Source organism: Chionomys nivalis, chromosome 14 (genome assembly GCF_950005125.1).
Source record: "Chionomys nivalis chromosome 14, mChiNiv1.1, whole genome shotgun sequence".
NCBI lineage: Eukaryota > Metazoa > Chordata > Mammalia > Rodentia > Cricetidae > Chionomys > Chionomys nivalis.
In genome coordinates, this window is record NC_080099.1 from 18,577,513 (window position 1) to 18,603,559 (window position 26,047).

Below are 26,047 nucleotides of genomic sequence, written 5' to 3' on the forward strand. Positions count from 1 at the left end.
CCTCTGTTGAGAGTTCTCTGTTTATGTCTGTACTCCATTTTTTATTGGATTATTTGTTCTTTTGGTGTCCAGTTTCTTGAGTTCTTTGTATATTTTGGAGGTCAGACCTCTGTCTGATGTGGGGTCAGTGAAGATCTTTTTCCATTCTGTAGGCTGTCGTTTTGTCTTGTTGACCATGTCCTTTGCTTTACAGAAGCTTTTCAGTTTCAGGAGGTCCCATTTATTAATTCTTTCTCTCAGTGTCTGTGCGACTGGGGTTATATTTAGGAAGTGGTCTCCTGTGCCAGTGCGTTCAGGTGTACTTCCCACTTTCTCTTCTATGAGGTTCAGTGTGGCTGACTTTTTGTTGAGGTCTTTGATCCATTTGGACTTGAGTTTTGTGCATGGTGATAGGTGTGGGTCTATTTTCATTCTTTTACATGTTGATACCCAGTTATACCAGCACCATTTGTTAAATATACTTTCTTTTTTTTCCATTTGATATTTTTTGCTTCTTTGTCAAAAATCAGGTGTTCATAGATGTGTGGATTAATAATATCTGGGTCTTTTATTTGGTTCCATTGGTCCTCCTGTCTGTTTTTATGTCAATACCAGACTGTTTTTAGTACTGTAGCTCTGTAGTAGAGTTTGAAGTCAGGGATTGTGATGCCTCCAGAAGTTCTTTTATTGTACAGGATTGTTTTGGCTGCCCTGGGTTTTTTGCTTTTCCATATGAAGTTGAGTACTGTTCTTTTGAGGTCTGTGAAGAATTTTGCTGGTATTTTGATGGGCATTGTATCGAATCTGTAGATTGCTTTTGGTAAGATTGCCATTTTTATTATGTTAATTCTATCTACCCAAGAGCATGGGAGATCTTTCCACTTTCTGGTGTCGTCTTCAATTTCTTTCTTGAAAGATTTAAAGATCTTGTCTTCCACTTCTTTAGTTAGAGTTACTCTGAGATATTTTGTGCTATTTGTGGCTGTTGTCCTAAAAACAAAAATTAATTAATAACTAATTAATTAAACATTGGAGTTGGCAGACCAATAATTCTGTGAAGACCACTGATAAATAGTAATGTCAAATGTGAAGAATAGAATAAGGTATTGCATAAAAATCAAAATTTATATTCTGACAGTGGCTACAGGCTTGGCTGTGTGTGCATTGGAGGGGCTGCCCAAAGAATAGAGGAAGAAGGGACACACAGAGTCATGGTCTATCCAGCCATCTGGTACCGTGGCCGAGGAGCAGCAGACTGCTCCCACACTACAGGGTAGAAGATGATGGAAGTCTTAGAATTCTTGCTCAGCAGCATTAAGTAGATTAATTTTTCCTTTTTAAGATTCTTGGGCACCTATTAGTTGGAATGAATTCATTTCATCTATTATGTTTTAGATTTGAGCCACTATGCCTATGAAAAATATGTCATTAAAAGTATACTTAAGACATATTTTATAGTTTGGAGGAAATCTATACTTTTACCAATTCTATTTTTGGCACTTTTGTTTGAGAATATCATAAACTATTTGCTTTTTGGTTTCTTTATTATTCAACATTCCTATCAGTTTCCTGTCTCTGTAAATACTATGACTGTTTTTTTTTTCTCCAACTGAATGAAAGGGGGAAATTGCCGAGACTTTTGACAGGTTTTGAAATTTTGAAATACAAATATCATAAAATCTGTTGTATATGACAATAGAGACAGACACAAGACTGTATGGTTTCAGTGGGGGCATTGAAAACCTCAATAATGACTGATTGGCTTTGTTGAAAGAGAAGACATAGAGTTAACTGAGGAAATATGACTGCCCTTTGTCTTTTTAAAAATTTTAATTATTAATGTGTATGTGTACATATGTGTGTGTGCTTATGCGTGTGTGTGTGATGGTCAGAGGAGTACTTGTAGAGTCAGTTCTCTGTACCCTTACATGAGTTCCAGGACCACACTTAGGTCATCAGGCATGTGCAGAGTGCACCTTTACTGCTGCACCATCTCACCAAACTATGTTTGCCTTTTTATTGTTAAATGTAAAAACATTAAGCTAAGTTGGAATAATTCAAATGATAGGGCTTGTAGGGTCTTGAAAATTTGTCTAATTTTAGTGATCAAGATCTCTGAATATATAATAAATATAAACTTCATATTTTATCGTTGCCTGTTGATTATGGTGGAAAGAAAGAGAATATACATGGGATTAAGCATGAACACACATATGTAATTATTTTTCTGACTCATTCTGGTGCTCTTTGCTGCTGATGCTAAAGCCACATAAATTGTGCATACAAATTTAGACATATGCTCCCCTTGAATAAAGAATATACTCTCTGTCCCGGAGAGATTGCTCTGTGTAAAGAACCCTTGCTCCTCCTTCAGGTTTATAAGTCTTTATAAATGTGGTTTTCGTTATTTTGCTTGTGATGAACATCTTATGCAATTTGATTCTGAATTACTGTCTTAGAAAATACATTCTAGTATTGGGGATTTAGCTCAGGCGTAGAGCACTTCTCTAGCAAGCACAGGCATTGGGTCTGATCCCCATCTTAAGGAAATAATTTTGAATTTGAGTAGGGAGCTGTTACAGTTTGGGTATGGGATAACCCCACAAAGGCTCCTGTTAAAGGCTTCGTTCACACCTCACAGTGCTATTAAGAGGTGATTGAATCATAAAGGTGCTGTGATAGCTTCATCAGTGGATTAATCCTCTGGTGAGATCATAGTTGGATTGGCCTTGGAGGAAGTCAGCCTTTGTGGGGGTGCTTTTGAAGGCTGTTCTCTCTGCTCCTTCCTGTCTCTATGCCGCCTGTGCACCATGATAGAGCCACATCACTCTACCTCATTTTTTCCTCGTGGTGTACAGCCTCTCACCACACAAAGGCCTGGAACCAAGAGAGCCAAGTGAGCATGGACTATAACCTATGAACCTATGAAGCCACGAGTCAGAATTATTAGTCCTTGCTCTTTTGTTTTTCTCAGTACTTTGTCAACACACCAAAAAAAGTAACACAAGAACCTTCTGTGTGGTACCAAAAAAAACCCCCAAAAACTAAGAAACATGAAAACAATACAGCTATCATTGAATGTCTTTTATTCGGTATTGTTGTTTGTTTTGTTTTCTTGAGACTTGGTTTCATGTAGCTTTGGCTGGCCTGGAACTCGCTATATACACCAGGTTGACCTCAAACTAATAGAGTTCCTCCTACCTCTGCCTCTGAAGTGCTATGACCTTTGTTGTGGACATCACACCTTCTTTTGACTCTTTTAGTAAAACAGTATTTCATGGAGCCCAGGCAGGCCTTAATCCTGGTCTCTGCCTCTGACTACATCGTGGAGGATAACCATGGACTCCTGGTCTCTCTGTCTCTGACTGCATAGCAGTGGGATTGATCATAGGCTTGGATTCACCTTACCCAGCTCTCTCTGTTCTTTCTAGAAATTGTTAAAATATAGCAGATTTCTTTCCAACAATTATATTAATGTCTAACTTATTAAGAGACATTAACAGCTTTTTATTGCAAATGAAGTGCTTCAAAATGTGACTATTGAACATGAATACATAAATCTTATTTTTTAGAAACATAACATTATTATTTCTCCCAAAAGACTATCTTTGCAGTGTAATAAAGGACCTGGTGTGCATTTGTTTCCAGATCACTTTGCATCATGTTAAGTTGCCTCTCTTACAGCTTGCATCATCTTGAGACATGAGGGCCAGACAGACAGCACTGGAGGGCTGGCTCCCTGCCCTCCTCTTCCAGCCTCCATTCCCACTTCCCCAGGCTTCACAAGAGAACAAGTGTGGGCTTCAGAACCTAGTAGAAGCATGCTTAGGTTCTCCTTGTGGATAAAAAACAAAACAGGGATGATTCAGGGTTATACTGGAGAGTACATGGTATTGTGCTGTGCACACGCCATGTCAGACATGTATCTGGCATGAGGAGTGCTCAGAAAACAGTAGCTGGTTGTCCTAGTTGCTTTCTATTGCTGCGATAAATACCACGGCCAAATGCAACTTGGAGAGGAAAGGATTTGTTTCATTTTACAGGGTACAATCCATTGCTAGGGAAGTCAGGGCAATAACAAGAGGTAGAAACCATGAAGGAATGTTGCTTACTAGCTTGCTTCCTCTGGCTGACTTAGCTAGCTTTCTTATACAACCCAGACCCACCTACCTGGGAATGGCACCACCTACTGTGGCGTATGCCCTACTACTCAATCCACAGTTAAGAAAGTGGTCACAATTAAGACTTTGTCACAGCTGAGCAGTGATGGCACACGCCTTTAATTCCAGCCCTTAAGGAGGCAGAGGCAAATGGAGCTCTGTGAGTTCAAGACCAGCCTGGTCTGCAAAGCGAGTTCCAGGACAGCTGGACTGCTACACAGAGAAACCAGTCTTGAAAAACAGAAACAAAAAAGAAAAGGACTTGGCCACAGGCCATTGTGATCAAGACAATTCTTCAGTTGAGGTTACCTTTTCCCAGGTTTGTGTTGCATCAAGTTGACAGCTGAAACTAATTATGACACTTAAAATACCTTGTCAATATTTAGCAAATCTTTTTTTTTCCTCTCAGACTAAACTTTGGCACGTGTCCCTATCATTTTCCAATAGGATCTAATTCTAATCAGCTTATCTTTGCTGCTAGGTATTTTTTAGTTAAACCATTTTCCCACATGATTGTGTGGCCTTTATCCATGGTCCTATGGTACATAAACCTCAGGTGATGGAACTTCATCTAAAAGAAAAAATTCACGTAGACAGGTGTGTCTCTTTTAATGGTACCTAAAATGCCAGTGATAACCAAATTCCATTATTTCCTTGTTTTCTCCTGTAGATATGTGCCGCTCATCTCCCGGCTGAGTCGGAGGCACCAAATCATTATCAGGCAGTATGTCGAGCACTGTTTGCAGAAACCATGGAACTGCATACATTTCTGACCAAAATTAAGAGTGCGAAGGAGGTGAGTACAAGCCCTAATATTTATAGACATTGAAATAGGTAGCCTCGATTTTCAATATTGTCCATTCTGTGCTTTTTGGTTTGGGCTTTGTTGTTTTCTTTTCCGTTTTAAGGACAAGGTCTTACTGTATACGCAGGCTAGTTGTGGACTCAGGACCCTCTTACCTCTCAAGAATACATACTATAGAACAGACATGTCTATAATATTAACACTGACTCTACTTAATAAAACAAAAGCTTTCATAAAGCTTCCTTCTAAGTGCAATAACCAGTCGAGATTGTTTTCATCTGTTTCCTGTGGTACTGACTTTTCACCTCATTCTGTACTCTTCTGTTGTTCATTTTGGGACATATTATCACCTTCTTCAGGAAGTTGTGGATAAGGTGGAGGCATTCTTATCCATAAGGCTACACTCTCTTTTCATCGTTCAGTTGAAGTAGACTTTATTAAAGATTTAGTGGAAGCCGGACGGTGGTGGCGCACGCCTTTAATCCCAGCACTTGGGTGGCAGAGGCAGGCGGATCTCTGTGAGTTCGAGACCAGCCTGGTCTACAAGAGCTAGTTCCAGGACAGGCTCCAAACCACAGAGAAACCCTGTCTCGAAAAGCCAAAAAAAAAAAAAAAAAAAAAAAAAGATTTAGTGGAGGACACCAGAATTCCTGTTCTGAAAATCTGAATAATTCAACTATTTTGTTTAGTTACTGTTTGTTCACGTCTAAGGTTTAAAGTGTTGTGTTCAAGGAGAAGCATTCCAGATTATTTGGGAGGAGAGACCTATTTTATATTGCAGAGATGGTTGTGAAAATTCACTGAGATCGTACATAAGACTTGTTGGCATCTGCCCCAAGAGAGCTTGTTCCAGTATGACTAGAGTGCAGAGCTTCTATGGGGCACTAGGCTAAAACATTTAGAAAGAGACACCTGTGGGGTATGCAAGCAAGAAGGGAGAAGCTGGCCTCTTGCCAAGTGAGATTTAAGTAGCCCTAGTAAAAAATAGGTGACACATCCATCAGCTAAGCCACATTTCACAAGCTTAGCTGTGGATGCAGGGACAGTTCGAGATTTTCTCCTATTCTTTCTGAGTACTGTTCATAGCAGGGCCAGTGACAGGCCAGGGAAACCTGTGCCTCTAAAAAAACACGCCTGATAAACTGGACCCAAGAGGAAAGCTGTCAAGGAGCTAAGAGTGGACTGAGTTGTTGAAGATCTTTAGAGACAGAAACAGGCAGTACTCAGTGAACGTCTCGAACCTGCCCTCAGCCAAGAGTTTTTTAGAGTTGTCCTGAGCTAAGAATTTGCCTTCCCAGAGCATTTTTTTCAGGCTAGTATAGCAAGTTAAAGGAGTTTTAAAATTTTCCAACACTAGCATTCTCAGAAAACATTTTTAAACTTAAAGAATGGTAGGCATTTTTAGCTCTCCATTCTGTTAGCTTGAAAAACTTCTCTTTATTCTTGATTAAATTTTGCTTTAGGTGGCTGGAGAGATGGCCCTGTGGTTAAGAGCTCTTTATGGGTTCAGTTCCCAGAGCCCTCATGGTGTTGAACAGCCATTTACTTCCAGAGAGCTAAGATTAAAGGTGGGAACTACCATGCCCATGCCCAGCTTTGGTACATAAAATTTAAGGGTTAGAAAAATCAGTGCATTTTGCATCCCCAGCGTGCACTGACAGTCCTTGTCTCCATGGTGACAGATTGCCCTTGTTTGCATCGACTTCTCCGATATACCAGAAGTGGATTCATATAGGAAAAAGCTCAATGTACCAGAGAAATAGATCTTTTCAGACGGAACTCTGGTAGAGGCAGGAAGACCAGGAATTCAGGGCTATCCTCTGCTACATAATAAATTAAAGGCCAGCTGGAACCACATGAGTCCTTGTCTGTCTGAAACAAAAATAGGAGCTTCGTTTCGAAAAAGAACGCCTTTTTCAAAGAAACAAATCATTTTCAGTTTATAATTTTAGATATGATACTAACACTGATCCATTTTTTAAGGTCTCTGTGGATGAATTAAATTCTATTTCTGTTATGTATGTATACACCACATTTTCTTTATTCCTTTATCTGTTGATGGGCATCCAGGTTAATTCCTAACTTTGCTGTTGTGAATTAGTGCTGCAATAAACGTGGATGTTCAAGTATCTCTGAATTGTGTTACATTTAATTTCCTGTGCTATGTATCTAGGAGTGTTACAGTAAAATCCATATGGTAATTCTATTCTTGGTTTTTTGAGGAACCTCCATACTGATTTCCATATTGGCTGAACTAATTTGCATCCCCATCAACAATGTATAAGAATTTCTTTCTGGGGGGCTGGAGAGATGGCTCAGAGGTTAAGAGCACTGACTGCTCTTCTGGAGGTCCTGAGTTCAATTCCCAGCAACCACATGGGGGCTCACAACCATCAGTAGGGAGATCTGGTGCCCTCTTCTGGCCTGCAGGCATGGAGGCTGAACACTGTGTCCATAATAAATAAATAAATCTTTAAAAAATAAAATTTCTTTCTGCCGTGAAGGAGATATTAGGCAACTCTTTTTAAGTACCTATCCTGTTTTAGGGAGCTCTTTCTGTACTTCTCAGTAAAGTTTGCTTGCTTGTCCTTTTAAAAAGAAGAAAGAAATTGGTCTGTAAGATAGCTCAGTCTGTAAAATGCTTGTTTCATAAGTAAGCTTGGGGACCGGAGTTTGGTCTTTAAAACCTATGTAAAAATAACTCGCATGGGGGCTGGAGAGATGGCTCGGTGGTTAAGAGCACTGCTGCTCTTCCAGAGGTCCTGAGTTCAATTCCCAGCAACCACATGGTGGCTCACAACCATCTGTAATGAGATCTGGTGCCTTCTTCTGGTGTGCATGAGTATATGCAGGCAGAACACAGTATACATAATAAACAAATAAAATCTTAAAAAGAGTAAAAAAAAAAAAAAAGAACTGGCATGATGGTATAGCTTGTAATTTTAGTGACGGGAAGGCAGAAATAGGAGGATTCCTGGAACTTACTGGCCAGCCAGCCTAGTCTAACTGGTGAGCATCAGGCCAATGATAGACCCTGTCTTATGAGGTAGACATCATTCCTGAAGGTGATAACTGAGGTTGTCCTCTGGCTTCCACATGTGGGCTTGTAGACACATTTAAGAAGAAGAAAGAGCCGGGCGGTGGTGGCGCACGCCTTTAATCCCAGCACTTGGGAGGCAGAGGCAGGCGGATCTCTGTGAGTTCGAGACCAGCCTGGTCTACAAGAGCTAGTTCCAGGACAGGCTCCACAACCACAGAGAAACCCTGTCTCGAAAAACCAAAAAAAAAAAAAAGAAGAAGAAGAAGAAGAAGAAGAAGAAGAAGAAGAAGAAGAAGAAGAAGAAGAAGAAGAAGAAGAAGAAGAAGAAGAAGAAGAAAGATATTATGTCATTTGCAAGAAAACATTATCAGGAGCTTATTAAAGTATGGTAAAAATAATTCTGTTTCACAGAGAGAAGTATCACATATGTCCTCTCATATATAGAATTTAGAATGGAAAGAGAGAGGACATGAAAGTAAAAGGAAGCCAGGCATTGTTGCAGGTTCACAGCCTGCCTGGCCTACATTGCTAGTATTAGGCCAGCCAGAAGCTACAAAGCAAGACCCTGGGGGCTTGTATAAAAATATCATAATGAAGCCCATTGCTTTATAATAATTAATTTCTATTTTCTTGTTGTTTTGAGACAGTATCTCACTGTATAGCCCTAACTGACCTGGAACTTGCTCGTGTAGGCCAGGCTAAACTTGAATTCACTGAGATTCCCTTGACTATGGTTCCCTACCATGCCTGGCTAATTATTAATTTTTAAAACGTTCCTTTACTGTTGTTGAGTAAGTTTCTACCATTTATTAGTCATATGACTGCTTAAATAAGTTAACCTGTGTTAGATATACCCCTATACACTTTCACTTTCTCTCTTCTTCCCTCTGTCTCTGACTCACTGTTTCTTTCTCACAGCCTGATGTCAACTCTGTGTCTTTGGGTTTCTTCTCCTTCTTTCCTAATGTCTTTATTTCTCCCTCTATCTGTGGTTGTCTCTGCCTATTTTGTCCATTATTGTCTCTTTCTGTTGTGCCGTCTGAAGGAGGCTGCTTCTTGCCATGGCCTACTATTTCAGACCACCAACATTTCTTACCTGGATTATATCCATAGTACCCTCACCAATCGTGTCTTTGTGTCCTCAGATTCTAGTTGGAAACTGGAACGATCCTAGTGGAGTATAAACCAGATCGCAGCCCTTCTAGCTCAACCCTTCACAGGTCTCAGAGGGCTTGGAGTAGAGCCATGGTCTTTAAGACAGTTTGAGGTTTCTCCGGTTTCCAGGATGAAGGCCTGTGGGAGGGGAAAGAGTGGGTGTGTAGAGGTAATTTCAGAAGTGTTCGTGTTCTGAGAAAACAGGCTGGTTCTGACCAGAGTGCCCCATTCCTGTCTTTGGTTCTCAGGTTCTCCGAGTCTAGCAGAGAAGTCTTCATGAATTAACAGGCTAGAAGCCATGACCTCTTTAGCACCCCCTTCCCTAAGCTCCTCCTTTTATCTGCAGGCTTCTACATAGGCCTCTTGTTTGCCTAAATTCAGCTGTGTCCCTAAAGCTGCCTTCAGCAAACTGAGTAAAGGGGACTTAGACTCCAGGGCCCCAGTCTTGCATAATAGGGATACTCTTACCCTTCCTTACCCTGAAAAGCTGATACAGACATGAAGTCATAGCACCTCTGCTCCAGGCTAGTGGTTCCTCTTTTGGTCATTCCTCCATCTTTTACCTTTGTTGCCTCCTCTACCCCAGTCAAACAGAGTTTTTCCTGCTCACTTATGTCTGACATCAGAGAAGGAACAGTTAGATTTGCAAAGGTTCATGAAGTCATGAAGCCTATGCAGAAAGATGGAGTAGCATGACTTTATCATGCTGTACTCAGCAAACCAGCATTCCTTAGTTCTGTATCAGTCTTAGCTGTATGTGCACATTCAGACATTTTAAGTTCGTACCCAAACTCTTATACATTTTCTTCAGATTGTATAAGTCTTTGACTCTCAAGTGCATGCCCAGTAACATTTTTCCCAGAGTGGGGAGAAACCCCTCAATGATAGTTAAATAGATAGACAGGGCCAATAATTGAGTGTTGTGAATTATTATGTACTTTTAATTTTTTTTAATTTATGAGTTTGGGAGACTGAGGCAAGAGAATTGCCAATTCAAGGACTTTTTGTACTATAGAGTTAGTTCAGGGTCATCTTATCAAGACTTTATCTTTTTTAATTACAAATTTATTATGTATGCATTGTTCTGTTTGTGTGTGTGTGTGCCTGCAAGCCAGAAGAAGGCTCCAGATCTCATTACAGATGGTTGTGAGTCACCATGTGGATTCTGGGAACTGACTCAGGACCTCTGGAAGAGGAGCCAGTGTTCTTAACCACTGAGCCATCTCTCCCACCCTCAGACCTTATCTTAAAAATAGAAGTTAAAAATATCCCACACTAGTGAATTAACAGAACATTTGAAAACTTTAGAACAAAAAGAAGCAAACTCATATAAAAATAAAGGGGATATAGCTTGGTGGGAGCATGAATGGTCTGGTGTTTGTTCCTCAGCACCACAGAAGTAACAGAAAACTTTGTAAGTCATATAAAATAATTCTGGGTTCTATAAGAAACCCTGCTTTAAAAAAAAAAAAGGTAGCCATTGATAGAGGAAGACATCTAACACACACGCACACATAATAATAATAATAATAATAATAATAATAATAATAATAATAATAATAATAATGAAAATGGAGCTTGAGATGAGAGACTAACTAGGACATGACGTAGGCTTCTGTCAGTCCCATTGTGAGCAACAATGCAGGAGTTGGGAATGATGGTGAAAGTTTGACAGGATGCAGTAACTGTTGCTAGTTAGGCATGCTCGTGAAGGAAGGAGGTACTGTACTTCAGGAAACCAGGAATGTGGGCACAACGATTTCACTCCCAAAGCAGTTCTTTAGCGTGCATACTACGTATCGGGCTACGTTTAGTCACTTATTCTGTGCTAGATAGCATCCTAAGGTGTCTGTGCACATTAATTCTTTCAGTCATCACAGAAGTCGTATGTTAAGTGCTCTTGCTGTTTCCTTTTGCCTTGGAGGTCCAGTGGTGAACAGGATGAACTTGGTCCATCCTCACAGCACGTTAAGCAGGAGTCAGCTCAGCACAGTGTAAGAAAGGTGTGATGGGTGCATGAATGGAGCTAATTCAAGACAGAGGGCTTGAGCCACATTCCAAAACTGACTTTGGCCTGAAGCTAGGATGCTGCTGAGCAAAGAGGTGAATGAAGCAGCCCAAGCGAGGGCTAGGAGATGAGGGCAGAAAGACGGGAAGAGAAAGAGGGGGGCAGCTCTTCAGACCCAGGGACCACTGTCAGAAAGGGCATCTCCTAAGGGTACTCCACAGGGGAAATTGGGCGTCTGAAATGGGGTGGGTCATAGAGTCTCTATTTTTGTGACTGCTTAGTCTATGAATGCATTCTTTAGCACTAAGCAAACCTTTGTATGTTTGGGACTCTGACCTTTGACTGCATTTGTTTAGTGTATGTGGCTGAATACCTCTGTTTTTAGTCAGGTAGTAAACCTTTGAGCATATGCAGATCACTTTGTCTCCATGGAGATGCCATGGAACACTCCTCCTGAACAAAATACATGAACTTATATATTAGAGACAGTCTTCTTTCTGGTGCTATTTATTTACTTGACTATTTATTTATTTATTTATTTTGAGACAGGGTTTCTCTGTGGTGCTATTTATTTACTTGATTATTTATTTATTTATCTATCTGTTTATCTATCTATTTATTTCTTTATTTTGAGACAGGGTTTCTCTGTGTAACAACCCTGGCTGTCCTGGAACTCACTCTGTAGACCAGGCTCACCTCAGAATCACAGAGATCCCTGCCGGGCGGTGGTGGCACACGCCTTTAATCCCAGCACTCGGGAGGCAGAGGCAGGCGGATCTCTGTGAGTTCGAGACCAGCCTGGTCTACAAGAGCTAGTTCCAGGACAGGCTCCAAAACCACAGAGAAACCCTGTCTCGAAAAAAACAAAAAACAAAAAAAAAAGAATCACAGAGATCCACCTGCCTCTGCTTCCCAAATGCTGGGATTAAAGGTGTGCGCCACCACCACCTGCCATCTCTGGTGCTATTTATGACTAGCACTTACAGAATATAGTTAGAGGACTGGGGAGATAGGCCAGTCAGTAATGGGCTGAAGACCTGAGTTTAATCTCTATAGCCCAGGTACAAAAGTTGGAGGCCTTGGCTCATGAGTTTGTAATCACAGGTAGATCCCTGCAACCTCCTCAGTAAGCTTTGGGGCAGTGTGGGACCCTTTCTCCTTAAAACAAGGTGGTGACTCCCAAGGGGCCTACACCTGGGGTTGATTGCTGGCCTGCACACATGCACACATGTGAGCCTGCAGGAACACACAGTGAAGGAAACAAAATACAGTTAGTCTTTAGTGACTCGGTTTTCTAGAAATGAAGCTGCTGTGTTTTAAAGATGGCTTTCTTTTAAAATGGAGATCTTGATAAATTTGTGCTCATCAGGGAACTTCGGCCAGAAAGTAGGGTGAGGAAGCAAGCTGCCACTTTTGGTGTTTGATGTTTCTGGACCAGTGCTAAGGCCTGACATCCAGAGAGGCCAGAGTTGAGAGAACAGGAAACCAAGCTTGCCCTTTGTGGGCTGGAGGGGGAAGGAAAGAGTTAATGCTTCCATTTTTTTTTTTTTCTCCATGTTCTCTTCTGAAGATCTACACTGGGGCTGAGCAGGTAAGAGAGAAGACTGAGTCTGGTTTCCAGCACTGGCGTCTGGGCTCACAACACCTGTAACTCTAGCCCTGCTGGCCTCTGTGGACAGATGCACTCAGTGCACACCTCCACACATACTGCCTACAGCTAAAAATAAGGTAGATTTTTAAAAAAGGATAAAGAGTCTACTCAAATTAGATTTAAAAACCTAGAATTTAGATTTATGTTTGTCAGGTTTTGACTCAATCCTTTTCTTTGTATTTTAAAGATATATTTTTATTGTGCCTGCATGTTTGTAAGTACATCATGTGTGTGCAGTGCCTATAAAACACAGAAGGGGGCATCAGATTCCCTGAAACTGGAGGTACAGACAGTTTTGAGCTACATTCTGGATGTTGGGAACCACATGTAGGTCTATGCAGGAGCAGCAAGCGCTGAGCCATCTCTCTAGGCCCAGTGCATAATTTTTCCTCTCATAGAACTCATGGAAGGAGTCTGAGACTACATCTTCCCTCCCCCCCCTTTGCTTTTTAACTTTCTCAGCCTTCTCTCTTCTTGATTGGAGAATGTCGGGTGTCCTGCTCAATCACTCCCCACCGTATGCCCTTGAGATGGGGAGTCTCCCCAGCAGTCCTCCTGCCTCTGGCCTCCCCCACACAGTGCTGAGGTTACATGTGTGCAGTGTTCTATGTGTGCTCTAGGGCTTTGAACTCAGAACTTCATGCTCTCCTTACCCTAAGGACATGTGTTTTTAAAGTATTTATTTATTGGTTTTAACTTTACAAATTAGAAAATGTAAATGAGGATATAATAGTTTCATTATTGAAAAAGAGCAAGGTTAAATTATTCACTTTTGACTTTCTAATCTGTTATACTGAAAAGTAAGTAGATTTTTTTTTTTGGTCTTTCATAATTCAAATTTTTTTTCTAAAATTGTCCTAGAGAAGGAAATACTTTTCTCCTGGGTCAATACTAATAGTTACTGTTGTTTTAAAATGGGATTATTCATGGTTGAGAAGGACCTTAGTTCAGAACCCCAACATTCAGCCGCGTGGTGTGTGCCTATAATAGTAGAACTAGGTAGATAGAGACAGGAGGATCCCGTGGGCTTGCCGGCCAGCTACTCTTGCCAGATTGCTGAGCTCTAGGTTCAGTAAGAGATGTTGTCTCAAAACGTGAGAAGAGTGATGGAGAAAGACACCAGCTGTTAACCCATGGTCTTGCACACACACACAAACACGTCCATGTGCACCCACATGCATGTGTGCACATACCTAGCATGCACACCTTCCACAAATAATGGCATTATTCTAATGACTTCAGATGTTGAAACTATTCTCACATATGACATTGCAAAAACTTGTCATTGAGTTCTTCCAGATGGCTTGATGTTGTCCTGTGATTAACAAAATGCAGTAAGATGGAAAGATGACTGCCAGGTGCCAGTTAGTGTGTAGTTACTAATAGTTCACCAGGCAGTGAAGTTCCGGGCTGAGGAACTGAATTAAAAATTAGAATAGCTCCTTATAGATTTTTCCGAGCATTCTATCCGCATCTTACACACTGTGATCTGTTATCACCAAGAAGCTTTACTCAGTGACTTATATACACTGATTTACTTAGTCCTGTGTAAGAAATTCCATGGAAGTAAAAGACTTCCATGATGAAATCTTTGATCTCAGTTTATCTTGAAGATGACTTTGACTAAAATATCTTTCTTAAAATAGAATTTATATATGCATATATTAAATGCTCTGGGAGAGCAATTTTGGAATTCAGTTGTTATGAAATCGTTTTTGATACCATAACTACATTTTAAAATGTGAAAGTTGGTTTTTCAGGAGACCTGTGTGAATGTTTCCAGTCCCATTCTCTTGTCAAGCAAACAGGCACCTCCACCTGTGTCATAGTGCAGACTCCACGTCAGCTCACACTGAGATACTTGCTTGTGAGAATCAGAGAAACAAAGCCACAGACCCCTGTCTTATACTGAAGAACATTTTATCAGCTTTCTCTCTCTCCTTGCCTGGCCCTCCCTCAGGCTTGTTCTCTACACCTCTAGCAATTCAACTGTGGCATTTAAGTTAGCTGGAAATATATTCCCATTCCTAAAGTGGGTTTATATCCCTCCAAATGGTGAACATATCACTTTTTGACAGAGAATCACAACCAGATGTCTGTGTGAATGGTAGCCATTTGTTCATTTTAATTAGTTCATTCATCATTTGTAACCTTCAAGGTCCTTGTTGCTGCTTGTGTTTTTTTCTTTTGTTGTAAATGTTGGTGTACACAAGAATGCTCACTGAGCCAGCGACATTTAAATAATCTCTGTCCAGGGTATCCTTGTTCTTACCACTACTGTCCCGCTTTAATAGTTTTTCACAAGAAGCTTTTGCACAAAAGAAGATGAAAGATTTCTTCCAAGTCCTCATGTACAGAGAAAATGACACCTGGGTTGAAATGGTTACCAAGCTGAGAAAAATGGTGATCTTTAAAATCAAAAGGCATTTGTGTAAGAGCTGGCATTGAAGCTATTGAAATGAATTATACTCGGAGCATTTGGCATGTATGTGATATACAGAGTACATTTTATTTATTTGATTTTGAAGATGCCAATAACCAATGTGTTGGCATGGAGATATTTTAATTGCTAGCTGAGAATGGTTTCACCAGAAAGGGAAGAGTTAATTAGCAAGTGTGTGCGCTCCCAATTAGAGCTTTCTCACCACATTCTAAGCATAGGCCAGCATCTGTCATTACATTATGCAAGAAAAATTCATTCAGAAGCTAAAACAGAATCAACAAGAGGACAGAAGCTCATCTCTGAAATAGGACAGATTTGTAGTTTACTTTCAAATAATTCAACTTCTTTTTTGTTAACTGGAAAACTAGACATTTTGAGCCACACATTTGCTCAGGCCTGTATGTACAATTGTAGTATTTATGGACTTTCGACAATTTTATTCATTTGTTCTGAGTCAGGATTCTAGCTTCATGAAGAGATTAGAAAGAGGTGTCATCTGAAACAAATCTGCTAAGAGTAAAGCGTCCTGGAGGTGAAATGTGAATTCATAAGTAGCCCTTGCTTGCACTCCTCGGCTCACACATCCATTCTGCCCACGTGGCTAAGTCTCTGCATATGAGCCGGCTGCATCCTTTATCAAAATCTAAGAGTTGTTTTTTGTTTTGTTTTGGCTTTTTATTTATTTGTTTTTTGGCAATGGATTTCTCTCTGTAGCTCTGGATGCCTTGGAACTTGCTCTGTAGACCAGACTGGCCTTGAACTTAAAGAGATCTGCCTCTTCTGTCTCTAGAGTGCTGTGATTAAAACCACCTAGCTAAAATCTAAGAGTTCTTATTGTGGCCCTTCTACAAATGACAAAATCAATTGAGGATCAGAGCAGTTAGCTAAGGCATGAGAAGTCACACAGCTCGTATCTGACAACCATGTTTGCTGCTTTTCAGGAAAGTTAAGACAAAGGATGTTCTTTGGTCATTCATTTAAATTACCTTTAATATTATAGAAAACAGATTTTTTTTTCTTCATAGTAGGGAGGTACGAATTTGATCCCAATGAAGTAAAGACAAGGAGTATAAAGACCTATATTTAGTCAGAGAGAGAGTAGAGATTGAGCCATGGCAGACTTTCCAGCAGTAGAGTTTGGAGTAAATATATCTAATTATTGCTTCTCATGCCATTCTACCATATGACTAAAAGTCATAGAAGTTGATATTTTTGGAATTATGTGAGCATATTAAATCATGACTTTGAGTTGCTAGGCCTCCACTGCATCTATATAATCCTGCATTTTGCTCTGCTCCACCTCCTGAATTTTGTTACGTTTTGGTTTATAATTATTGAACAAACTGTAGTGCTTGCTGTGGGAGCCTTTAAATGACAAGAAGAACATGATAGAAAAAAACTTGGTTCCTATTGGACGTGAGAGCAGCCCCATGCTGAACTCTTAGTTATGTGTGAGCAAAGGGGTATTGGTTAGAACATCAAACCTCTAATACCTGGTGATTTTTCTAAAGCACTGAGATGTCAAGCCAGTCCATTTTGATGCTGGTTGAATCTTGCTGACATGATAAGTATTGTAATTATAACCAAACTGTGGGTTCTTTTCCTTGGAGACTGCAAAGTAAATAAGCACAACTAGAAGGTCAAAGAATAGAGGGAGGTTTATTACCTACAGCTGGCCAGGAGAGTACTGTAGTTGTTCCAGAAGCAGCGAGTGCCTTTCAGACAAAGGAAGCCTGCATATACTTACATACAAAATCACTGGGGTGAGCACAGTTGCAGGCCTACTACGTTTAAGAAGGGAACATGGTGGATACATCCCTGGGCCTGTGCAGTTCAGAGTCATGAGGCACATACATATCATGTTAAAGTAGGTGGTGACCATAACACTTCTAGATGCTTAGCTTACATTACAAAGACGTCAGACAGGAACTCTTATGGGCACACTTAACTTTTTTCAATAAGTCTTTAGCTGAAACAAAGGAAAAGACACTGTGAAGGTGCAGTCACATACAAGTTTGCCCCTGAGCCAGCTGGCCTCATGTGCTGCTGACATAATTACTTCATTCTTCTACAGGTCTTAGAAATAAATTTCTTTTTAATTATTTATTTGTTATCTGTTTGGCTGAATGTAACACTTGTACATAGTATGAACTCAAGTTAAATATTTTCCTGAACAGGCACATACATCTCTACCCCTAACTCTCCCTTAGGATTTTGAATTTCAAGGCTGGAGAATTCCTCTGAATAATTCCTTTCTCAGATTGAATTTGCTCTAGTTAAAGTTGACTTATGTAAGGCTGTAAAGAAATTTAAGCACTAATATATGATATAAAGTGTCTTAATTTATTTATAGAACAATTACTACGTGCCAACCTTGTACAAAGCACTGTTCTACATATTTGAGAATCCTACTACTGAATAAAATAAACCTTTAAAAATGCTGCTCTTATTGTTGGAGGTGAACAGAATACAAACCCCCAGTCTGTCCTAGAGACTTTTAAGGCCAGGGTGCTCTTTGGAAACAGTGTAGACTAAGTTAAATGCTAGAGGTGGGGGGGGCGGGGCTTAGGGTGTGGTCAGGGTGGCCCATTGAGAAAGATCTATCAGCGGTGAGCATTGGACACAGAGGGAGCCCTCAGGGTAGTGCTGCAAATCTGGAATGGCCTGGAACAGCAGGAATTAGGCTCCTTCCAGCTCTGTGGACTGGACAGTGCTGTTTCCCTAGACTCTTAGTCTGGAAGCTGTGGTCCCAGGCTGCCCAGAAGCAGTTCTTCTCCTCAACTCATTTTCTTCTACCATTGTAATTTAAGAACCCAGAAGACTCTTTCAATCAATAGAATAGTATATACTCTCAGGCATTAAATCCTTTTTGCGTAGACCTTCAATAACATCTGGGAAACCCAGTAAGGGTTTCTGCCTGTGTGTGGTTCCTCCCCACTCAGCTGTGACTCTGATACTTCATGGAGAGTGTGCACTTCAGACTATAGTTTTGAATCATCAGAGTTTTTTTTTTTTTAAATATCTAACAGAGAAACCCTCCCTCGAAAAACAAACAAACAAAAAGATAAAAATATCTAACTTCTAGCAAAAAAAAAAAAAAACACAGGGATTTTGAATATTATAAATACTGTTTACCAGGTTGGTACATCTTAAATGATAGACAGTGAGGAACCCTGTTCAGATTTTGATGTAAGGTCATGACATTTTTTTGCAAAGACAAGTTAGTAATCATAAATTTTGTTCTTTTTTCCTTGTGTGTTTTTAGTATTCTTAAGTATTCATGAATGTTCCTTTTAACAAAATAAGTAGAACTTGACCCTTATCAGTCCCAGTTCCTCTATAAAATGGATTAGGGTAGATTTTGGTTGTCTTATCACTGAATGCTTCTCACTTACTAGCTGTCATGATTATTGTTCTAGGCCTCTACTCTGGGCCGTACCAGTAGACAAACACCTTAGGAAAGATCCAGGTTTCAGATAAGTTAAAGATCTAGAGCTGAGCTAGCACAGAAAAACTCATCTACGGGCTTGAGAAATTGCTTCTCTGAAAAGGCTACAAATGTAGAAATTGAGTATGCTTTAAGTTTTTATATATTGTATGGTATAATGAAATGTGATTTTTTTTATATTTAGGAAGTATAGGGAATTATGCTTAGGTCTCTTTTCTGTGCCCAGTAGTGTGTCAGTAATTTAATGTGTCACTTCCTTTAATACTTACTTACAGTAGAGGAGTGGGTAGTGATACTTCCATTTTATAGGTGAACAGAAGACCCAGATTGGGTAACTTTGACAAAGCCACAATCCTGAAGAATGGCATGTGTCTTATTTCAGCATCTCAGAAGAACTCCTGACTTTTAAGAAGATTGTGTAAACACATTCTGAAATAACTAGAAATAAGTTGTTTTTTTTCTTCTGTTTTCCCCTAAGATAGAAGAAAGAATTCATTACTGGTATCACATTTTCAGTGTTCAGGGTCATCTTTTTTCCTGCATTAATGTTTCTTTATTGAGTATTTTTAAAAAAGCTGGTGGTGTTATCTTTGTTTTGCACATGGATAGTATGAAATGTTAGGAAGCTAAAAATGTTTTGTTTATAATGTCATGTAGAACAAGCTAGGTTTCATATAGTACATTTAAATTCAGTCTGTTAGCAAACAGGCAAATAATAACATATGTTAAAGTTGAATTTTGCTATTAGTAAGTATGGAATACAGTGTGTTTATAATTAATTTGTAAATAATGCTTTTCAAAATTTTTATTGCATTTATTTGTGTGTGTGAGTGTGTGTGCTTGTGCCTGTGCATGCATGCACACATATATGTGCATTTCATTTGTGCAGAGGTCTGAGGACAACTTGGAAAAGTAAGTTCTCTCTTTCCATCCTGTGGGTCCTAGAAATCTAACTCAGGTCATTGGGCTTGGTGGCAGGTGCCTTAATCTATGGAGCCATCTCACTGTCCTATATATATGTTTTATTAATCAGTATTCTCTTACAAGTTGCCAGTGTTGAGTTGATGCTATTTAAAAGGCATTTTATCAATTGAAGTTTATAAATAAATTACTTGACAAATATTGTATTAGTTACTTTTCTTGTCACTGGGCAAAATACCTGACCCCAAAAAAAAAAAAAAAAAAAAAAAGGAGACTGTTTGTACTCAGCGTTTAAGGGTGTGTGGTATGTATTGGCCAGCAGGGAGGCACGGCAGCAGGAGCATGAGGCAGAGCTGTTTACGTGTCATCCCCAGGAAGTAGCGATGGGAATGCTGCTTCTCTCCCTTTTATTCAGTTTCCATCACCAGCGTGTAGAATAGTATCATCCACATTTAAATTGGGTCTTTCCACCTCAACCCAATTTTTAAAAATCACTCTAAGACACACCCAGAGATTTATTTCCATGGTGATTCTAAATCCTGTCAAGCTGACCATCAAGATTAACCGTCACAAATGCGTGCCAAGCATCCCAAAGTTCCAAAGCTCTTCTTAACTCTGCCTCAGGAAGCCTAGGGGGAGCCACAGACAGATGTGAACCTAACGTGAAGCTAAGAGTTCATAGATGACAAGAGAGTTTGTAATAAAAGGGAAGAAAGGAAGTTCTGTGTGAAGAACTAGTAGTTTCAGTTGAACTGATGTCTGCAGAAAAGGAGGGGGCAGTGGAAGAGAGGCAGTGTGGAATGGCCAGGCTGGAGACTGCTCCCCTAGCCGGTAAAATGCAGAGCTGTTTTTAGCAAGAGATTTCAGTAGTCAAGAAGAGAGTGTAAGTTAAAAAAATAAAATTAAATTAAAGAAAAGAAGGAAATAATTATCCATGAGATTTAATGAACTGTCTTCTTCATTGATACGTCTGTCTACATTTTCTCTGAAGAGAACTTTTAGAGTTTAATTTGTTTATAAGAAAGCTTAATATAATTTTTATGATTTTTTTAAATTTTATTTTAACCGCTAGAATCTTAAGAAGATTCAAGAAATGGAAAAGACGGATGAATCTAGCACAGATCTGGAGGACCTGAAAAATGCAGACTGGGTAAGGAAATTGGGTGTGCTTTCTGGTCAGTTTAGCTTTAAAAATACTGGGTTTTTTTTTAAGTTCTGGTTATTAAGGATTGAATTATAAATTAGTACATAAATTTGAATGCTTGATTTTAAAAGTGAATAAATATTTTCATTAAATTTTGAAAGAGCTGCCCCATTGTGTCTGGAAATATTGTTATTAATATTTATAATTACAAATACCTTAAATAACACTTTTGTACTCAGAACAGAAGCTCTGTGTCAGGATGTGAGACTAGCAGTGCAATGCAGTTTTTATCCAGTGAACGTTTGCTGGGTGAGAGCTCTGTGGATGCAGACCTATGGAGTCTCTGCCTTTTATAACACAGTCTTGATTTAGGAGATACTTTCTAGAACAGGTGATTATGGTGTTTCCAGATGACACACTTGAGTAGCCACTTCTTTTCAGGCATCCTGCTAAGTCCTGTCGGTACTGAGTCCCTGCGCTCAGGTCTTGGGCACAGGACAGTAGATGTCGGGAAGTGCTAAGTAAAGCGTTTCCAGATATCAAGGGAGGCACACATAGCCGGGCAGCTCACAGCCAACTCCAGTTCCAGATCAGATGTTGTGTGGCTTTGAGAGCTCCTATAGACACAGTGCACTTAAACTTACTCAGGTTCACACACACATAAATAAAGTTAAAATCTTTTTTAAAGGGATAGAAATGATATTATTAAGTGAAAGAGCTTTTAAAATAGATGCAGATTTGAGAACTATGAATAAGTTCTCTTGACCATATTAGTTTTTGTTTGCCATAGTTCTTCTTTTTTTTTTTTAATTTTGGTTTTGTTTTGATTTTTCGAGACAGCGTTTCTGTGTAACTTTGGAGCCTGTCCTGGAACTTGCTATTGTAGACCAGGCTGGCTTCAAACTCATGGAGATCCACCTGCTTCTACCTCCCGAGTGCTGGGATTAAAGGCGTGCGCCAGCTGATACAGGTGCTAGGACCCAAACTCAGAACAGTGTGCACTCCTAACTGCTGTGCCTTTTCTCTACCCCACACATTGTCTTAAAAGCTAGTTTTAGCAGACGCGGTGTTCCCAGCACTGAGGAGCAAATGCAGGTGAATCTCTGTGAGTCCAGAACAGCCAGGGCTACACAGGGAAACCCCATCTTTAAAAAAAAAAAAAGCTAGTCTATCATTTTAGAGTAATATTGATCATCTGTTTTCCTTTGTATAGAATACTGTGGCAGTGTGTAAGAAATATACGTTTGCTATTAATGAGAGGTTTTTTGTTTGTTTTTTTCAAGACAGGGTTTCTCTACGTAGCTCTGGCTGTCCTAGTACTCACTCTGTAGACCAGGCTGGCCTTGAACTCATGGAGATCCAGAGATCTGCCTGCCTCTGCCTCCCGAGTGCTGGAATTAAAGGCGTGCACCACATGGCATAAAAAATATTTGTAACATAATATTTCTGTAGTCTTCCCCATTCATTGAAGAAGCTAGCAAACAAAACCAGGCATGGTAGTACACACCTGTAATCCAGTGCTTGGGAAATAGAGACAGACCTCCAGGGAATTCAAAGTCATCTTTTACTACTTAGCAAATTCTAGGCCAGCTTGACTGCTTGTGATGTGGTTTATGGTGGGGTAGGAACGGGACTTGGTGTGTGTGTGTGTGTAGAGATTAGCAACAGCTGGGTGTGGTGGCATATGCCTTTAATCCCAGCACTCAGAGGGAGAAGCAGGTCGATTGCTATGAGTTCAAGACTAGCTCTTGGGCTACATAGCACGTTTCAGGCCAACCAAGTCTACATGGTGAGAGCCTGACTCAAAAGTAAACAAAAACTACTGTGGGGCAGGTATTATGGCTCAGTGGATAAAAAACTTGCCTTCAAGCCTGTTTGATCTACAGAACCCACACAGTGGAAGGAGAAAACTGACTCTGGAAGTTGTCATCTGACCTCCACAGGCATGGCACGGCACACAGATGCTCACACACATACACACATGTTCATACAAAATACATAAATAAATGTACATTCTTTAATTAGAGAAGAAAAGGTGGAAGGAGAGGGCTGACTGTACAGAGTTGTCTTCTGACTTCCATATGCTCCGTGGGGTTGCACGCCCACGTATATACATCACACCTAATAATAACAGTAGTAAGTCACTAAGTTTTGAAAAATAATAATTAAAATAATAATCCAAACTGAAGCATTCACTGACCAGAACTTCACAAACTTCAAGGGGAGTTCCTTCTGCTAGATTACGCCTCATCTTCCAATATCGCCCAGGTGAACTATCTAGAAAGATGAGAGTGAGAGGAGGAAGAAGGGGTGGAGAACTGAACATCTTTAGAGGCAGACCAGCAGAGGCTCAGTGGACAGAGGCACTTGATGCCCAGCCTGATGATCCGAGTTGCAGCCTCAGAAGAGAGTGACAAAGTGTATTAATATATTATAAATGAAAAATGATTTTGAGAAATGTAATCATTTATTTTATATAGAGAAAGTGGTTTGGTATTGCAGTTAGAATTTAGAAACTCATGCATACAAACCACTTCCTCTGTCAGTGAACTGTATACCTGAATGTGGAAAATTCTTATGACTTATCTTATAATAAACATTTTTAGGTAGCTATTGAAGACACATTAATTTTGGTAAGTTACATTTTAAATACTGTATTGGTTTAACTTTTCGCTGATAAGACAGGAGAACAAAGTGGTGAAGGAACAATACACATTTTAGTATTTGTTATGCTAAGTATTTGTTGTAAATTTCATCTTATTAGAACTCTTGAAGGTGGACAGAGCATCTTATTATTTGTAGATAGGAAAACTGATTATAGGATGTGTACTAGATAATATAAAAATTGTAATTCTGAGCATTTCATATTTATAAAACACAAGATGTCAGTTCTTCACTATTCTTGTTGGTGAGACACACTTAGGAAGGCAAAGCAGCTGCTGGTACAGAAGCTGAAGAGGAAGTACATGTGTCCTACATCTGTGTGTGCAGCAGTAGCCACAGCACAGTCACGTGACCTTAGCTCACTCACCAACCTGCAGGGCAGCTGTGGGCGCAGAGCCGAGCAGGCTTGAAGAAGCACAAGAACAGTTTGCAGTACTTGTGCTTTTGAAGTCTTTAGTGTCTTCTCACTCTCACTATCCACTGACCACGCTGTCATGGCCAGACCCCAAGTCATGGTGTGGGGAATACATGCTTTCAGGAAGCAGAGTAGTAATGGAGACTGTCTTAGAGTTTTATGGTTGTGAAGAGACTCCATGAACACAGCAACTCTTATAAAGGAAAACTTTTAATTGGGGTGGCTCGCCGATAGTTTCAGAGGTTGAGTCCACCATCATCATGGTGGGGAGCATGCAGGCAGAGGTGGTGCTGGAGGAATAACTGAGAGTTCTGCATCTTGCAGGCAACAGGAAGTTGAAATTATACTGAGCGAAGCTTAAGCAAGAGACCTCAAAACCCACCCCCACAGTGACACACTTCCTCCAGCAAGGTCATATCCACTCCAACAAAGCCACACCTCCCAATAATGCCACTGCCTATGAGGTTATGAGGGTCAGTTACATTCAAACTACCAAAGGGACATGTGTCTTCTAATGCAGCCTACCGACTTCCTACACATCTAATGGTATCCTAAAATCTAAATTGTTTCCTTTACTTGTTTAATATCCATGCTTTTCCTTTATTCTCTTTGACTGTAACCATTCAGAGAAAACTAGTGGATTTATTTATTGATAATGATCCATACTTGGTTCTTTCAGGCACGATTCTGGGTACAGGTTATGCGGGATTTGCGAAATGGGGTCAAACTTAAGAAGGTCCAACAGCGGCAGTACAACCCGTTGCCCATTGAATACCAGCTTACCCCTTATGAGATGCTCATGGATGACATTCGGTGCAAAAGATACACCTTGAGGAAAGTAATGGTAAGCATTCAGACGGTTGCCTGTGGGTTATTGGTTGGAAATGGGCTAATCAGTATTCTTTCTTCTCATGGGATACTTGGTCACTGCCGGGCAGTGGTGGCACATACCTTTAATCCCAGCACTCAGGAGGCAGACACAGGCAGATCTCTGTGTTCAAGGCCAGCCTCGTCTACAGAGTGAGTTCCAGGACAGCCAGGACTACACAGAGAAACCCTGTCTGAAAAAAGAAAAAAGAGAGAAAGAAAAGAAAAAAAGCAAAAAAGAATATTTGATCATTGTAGAAAACCTGGAAGATACATTAAGTTCAATAAAGGAAACTTATAAACATACAACTTCATAACCAAAGAGAAATTTTATTACTATACTGGCTGATTTTGTGTGTCAACTTGATACAAGCTAGAGTCATCGGAGAGGAAGGAGCCTCAATAAAGAAAATGCCTCTATGAGATCCGGCTGTAAGGCATTTTCTCAATTAGTGATCAGTGGGGAGGACCCAGCCCATGGTTGGTGGTGCCATCCCTGGGCTGGTGGTTTTGGGTTCTATAAGAAAGCAGGCTGAGCAAGCCACGGAGAGCAAGCCAGTGTGCAGCACCCCTCCATGGCCCCTACCATCAGCTTCTGCCTCCAGGATCCTGTCCTGACTTCCTTCAGTGTTGTAAGCTGAATAAACCCTTTCCTCCCCTACTTGCTATCTGTCCCAGTAATAGAAACCCTAAGACAGTTATGCTGCTTCGTTATTTGCATTCATATTCGTCCCCCTGCCCTGGGTTTTCTGGTGGGTGTGTTGTTATTCTTGTTATTCTGATAGAGGGTCTTGCTATCTTGCACTGACTGGCCTGACCTGTGATAGGCCATACTGACCCAAAAGTGTTCCTCCTGCCTCTCCTCTGCCTTCTGAGTGCCAGGGATTCAAACAGGTGCCATTCTGCCTCGCTTAATCCTCGGTTTTCTTTCTACATTTTATTAGACAAAATGGGCTGATTTCAGTTTACAACCTGATATCTTGTTTCACATTGTGAGTCTTCTTCCGTATCGTTAGTGCTTATAAGTAATTCCATATGTTCTAGCTTGTGGATGTATCAGAGTTCATTAAACTCATCACCTCAGTGTCAGGTATAAACTGGTTGTTTTATGTATCCTGTTCTATACATCTTTATTAATAGCTATACAGTGAGGTCCTCAAGCCGAGTTCTGAGGAAAGGAACATCCAGCTCCTCAGCAAACCCTGTAAGCTCTGCCTTAAAATCTCTCCTTTGTGAGCCTCTTCTCCCCTGTCACCTCCATTTCTTGTTGAGACTCTCTCTGTCCTCCTTTTTGCTGGGACTACAAGTGTGGAATACCGCATCTTTTAAATTTTTAACCTAGTTTTG

The 26,047-nt window shown here is 40.3% G+C and overlaps 1 protein-coding gene across 5 annotated transcripts in view; it reads left to right on the forward strand.

Moving 5' to 3' along the window:
- Nucleotides 1-26,047, forward strand: part of Spire1 (spire type actin nucleation factor 1) — a 124,385-nt gene that overhangs the window by 61,605 nt on the left and 36,733 nt on the right. For all 5 annotated transcript variants that reach the window (XM_057788428.1, XM_057788431.1, XM_057788430.1 and 2 more), the window contains exons 4-6: nucleotides 4,810-4,935; nucleotides 20,683-20,760; nucleotides 24,513-24,677. In XM_057788428.1, coding sequence (XP_057644411.1) covers nucleotides 4,810-4,935; nucleotides 20,683-20,760; nucleotides 24,513-24,677 — 369 coding nt within the window. The remainder of the gene's footprint in view (nucleotides 1-4,809; nucleotides 4,936-20,682; nucleotides 20,761-24,512; nucleotides 24,678-26,047) is intronic.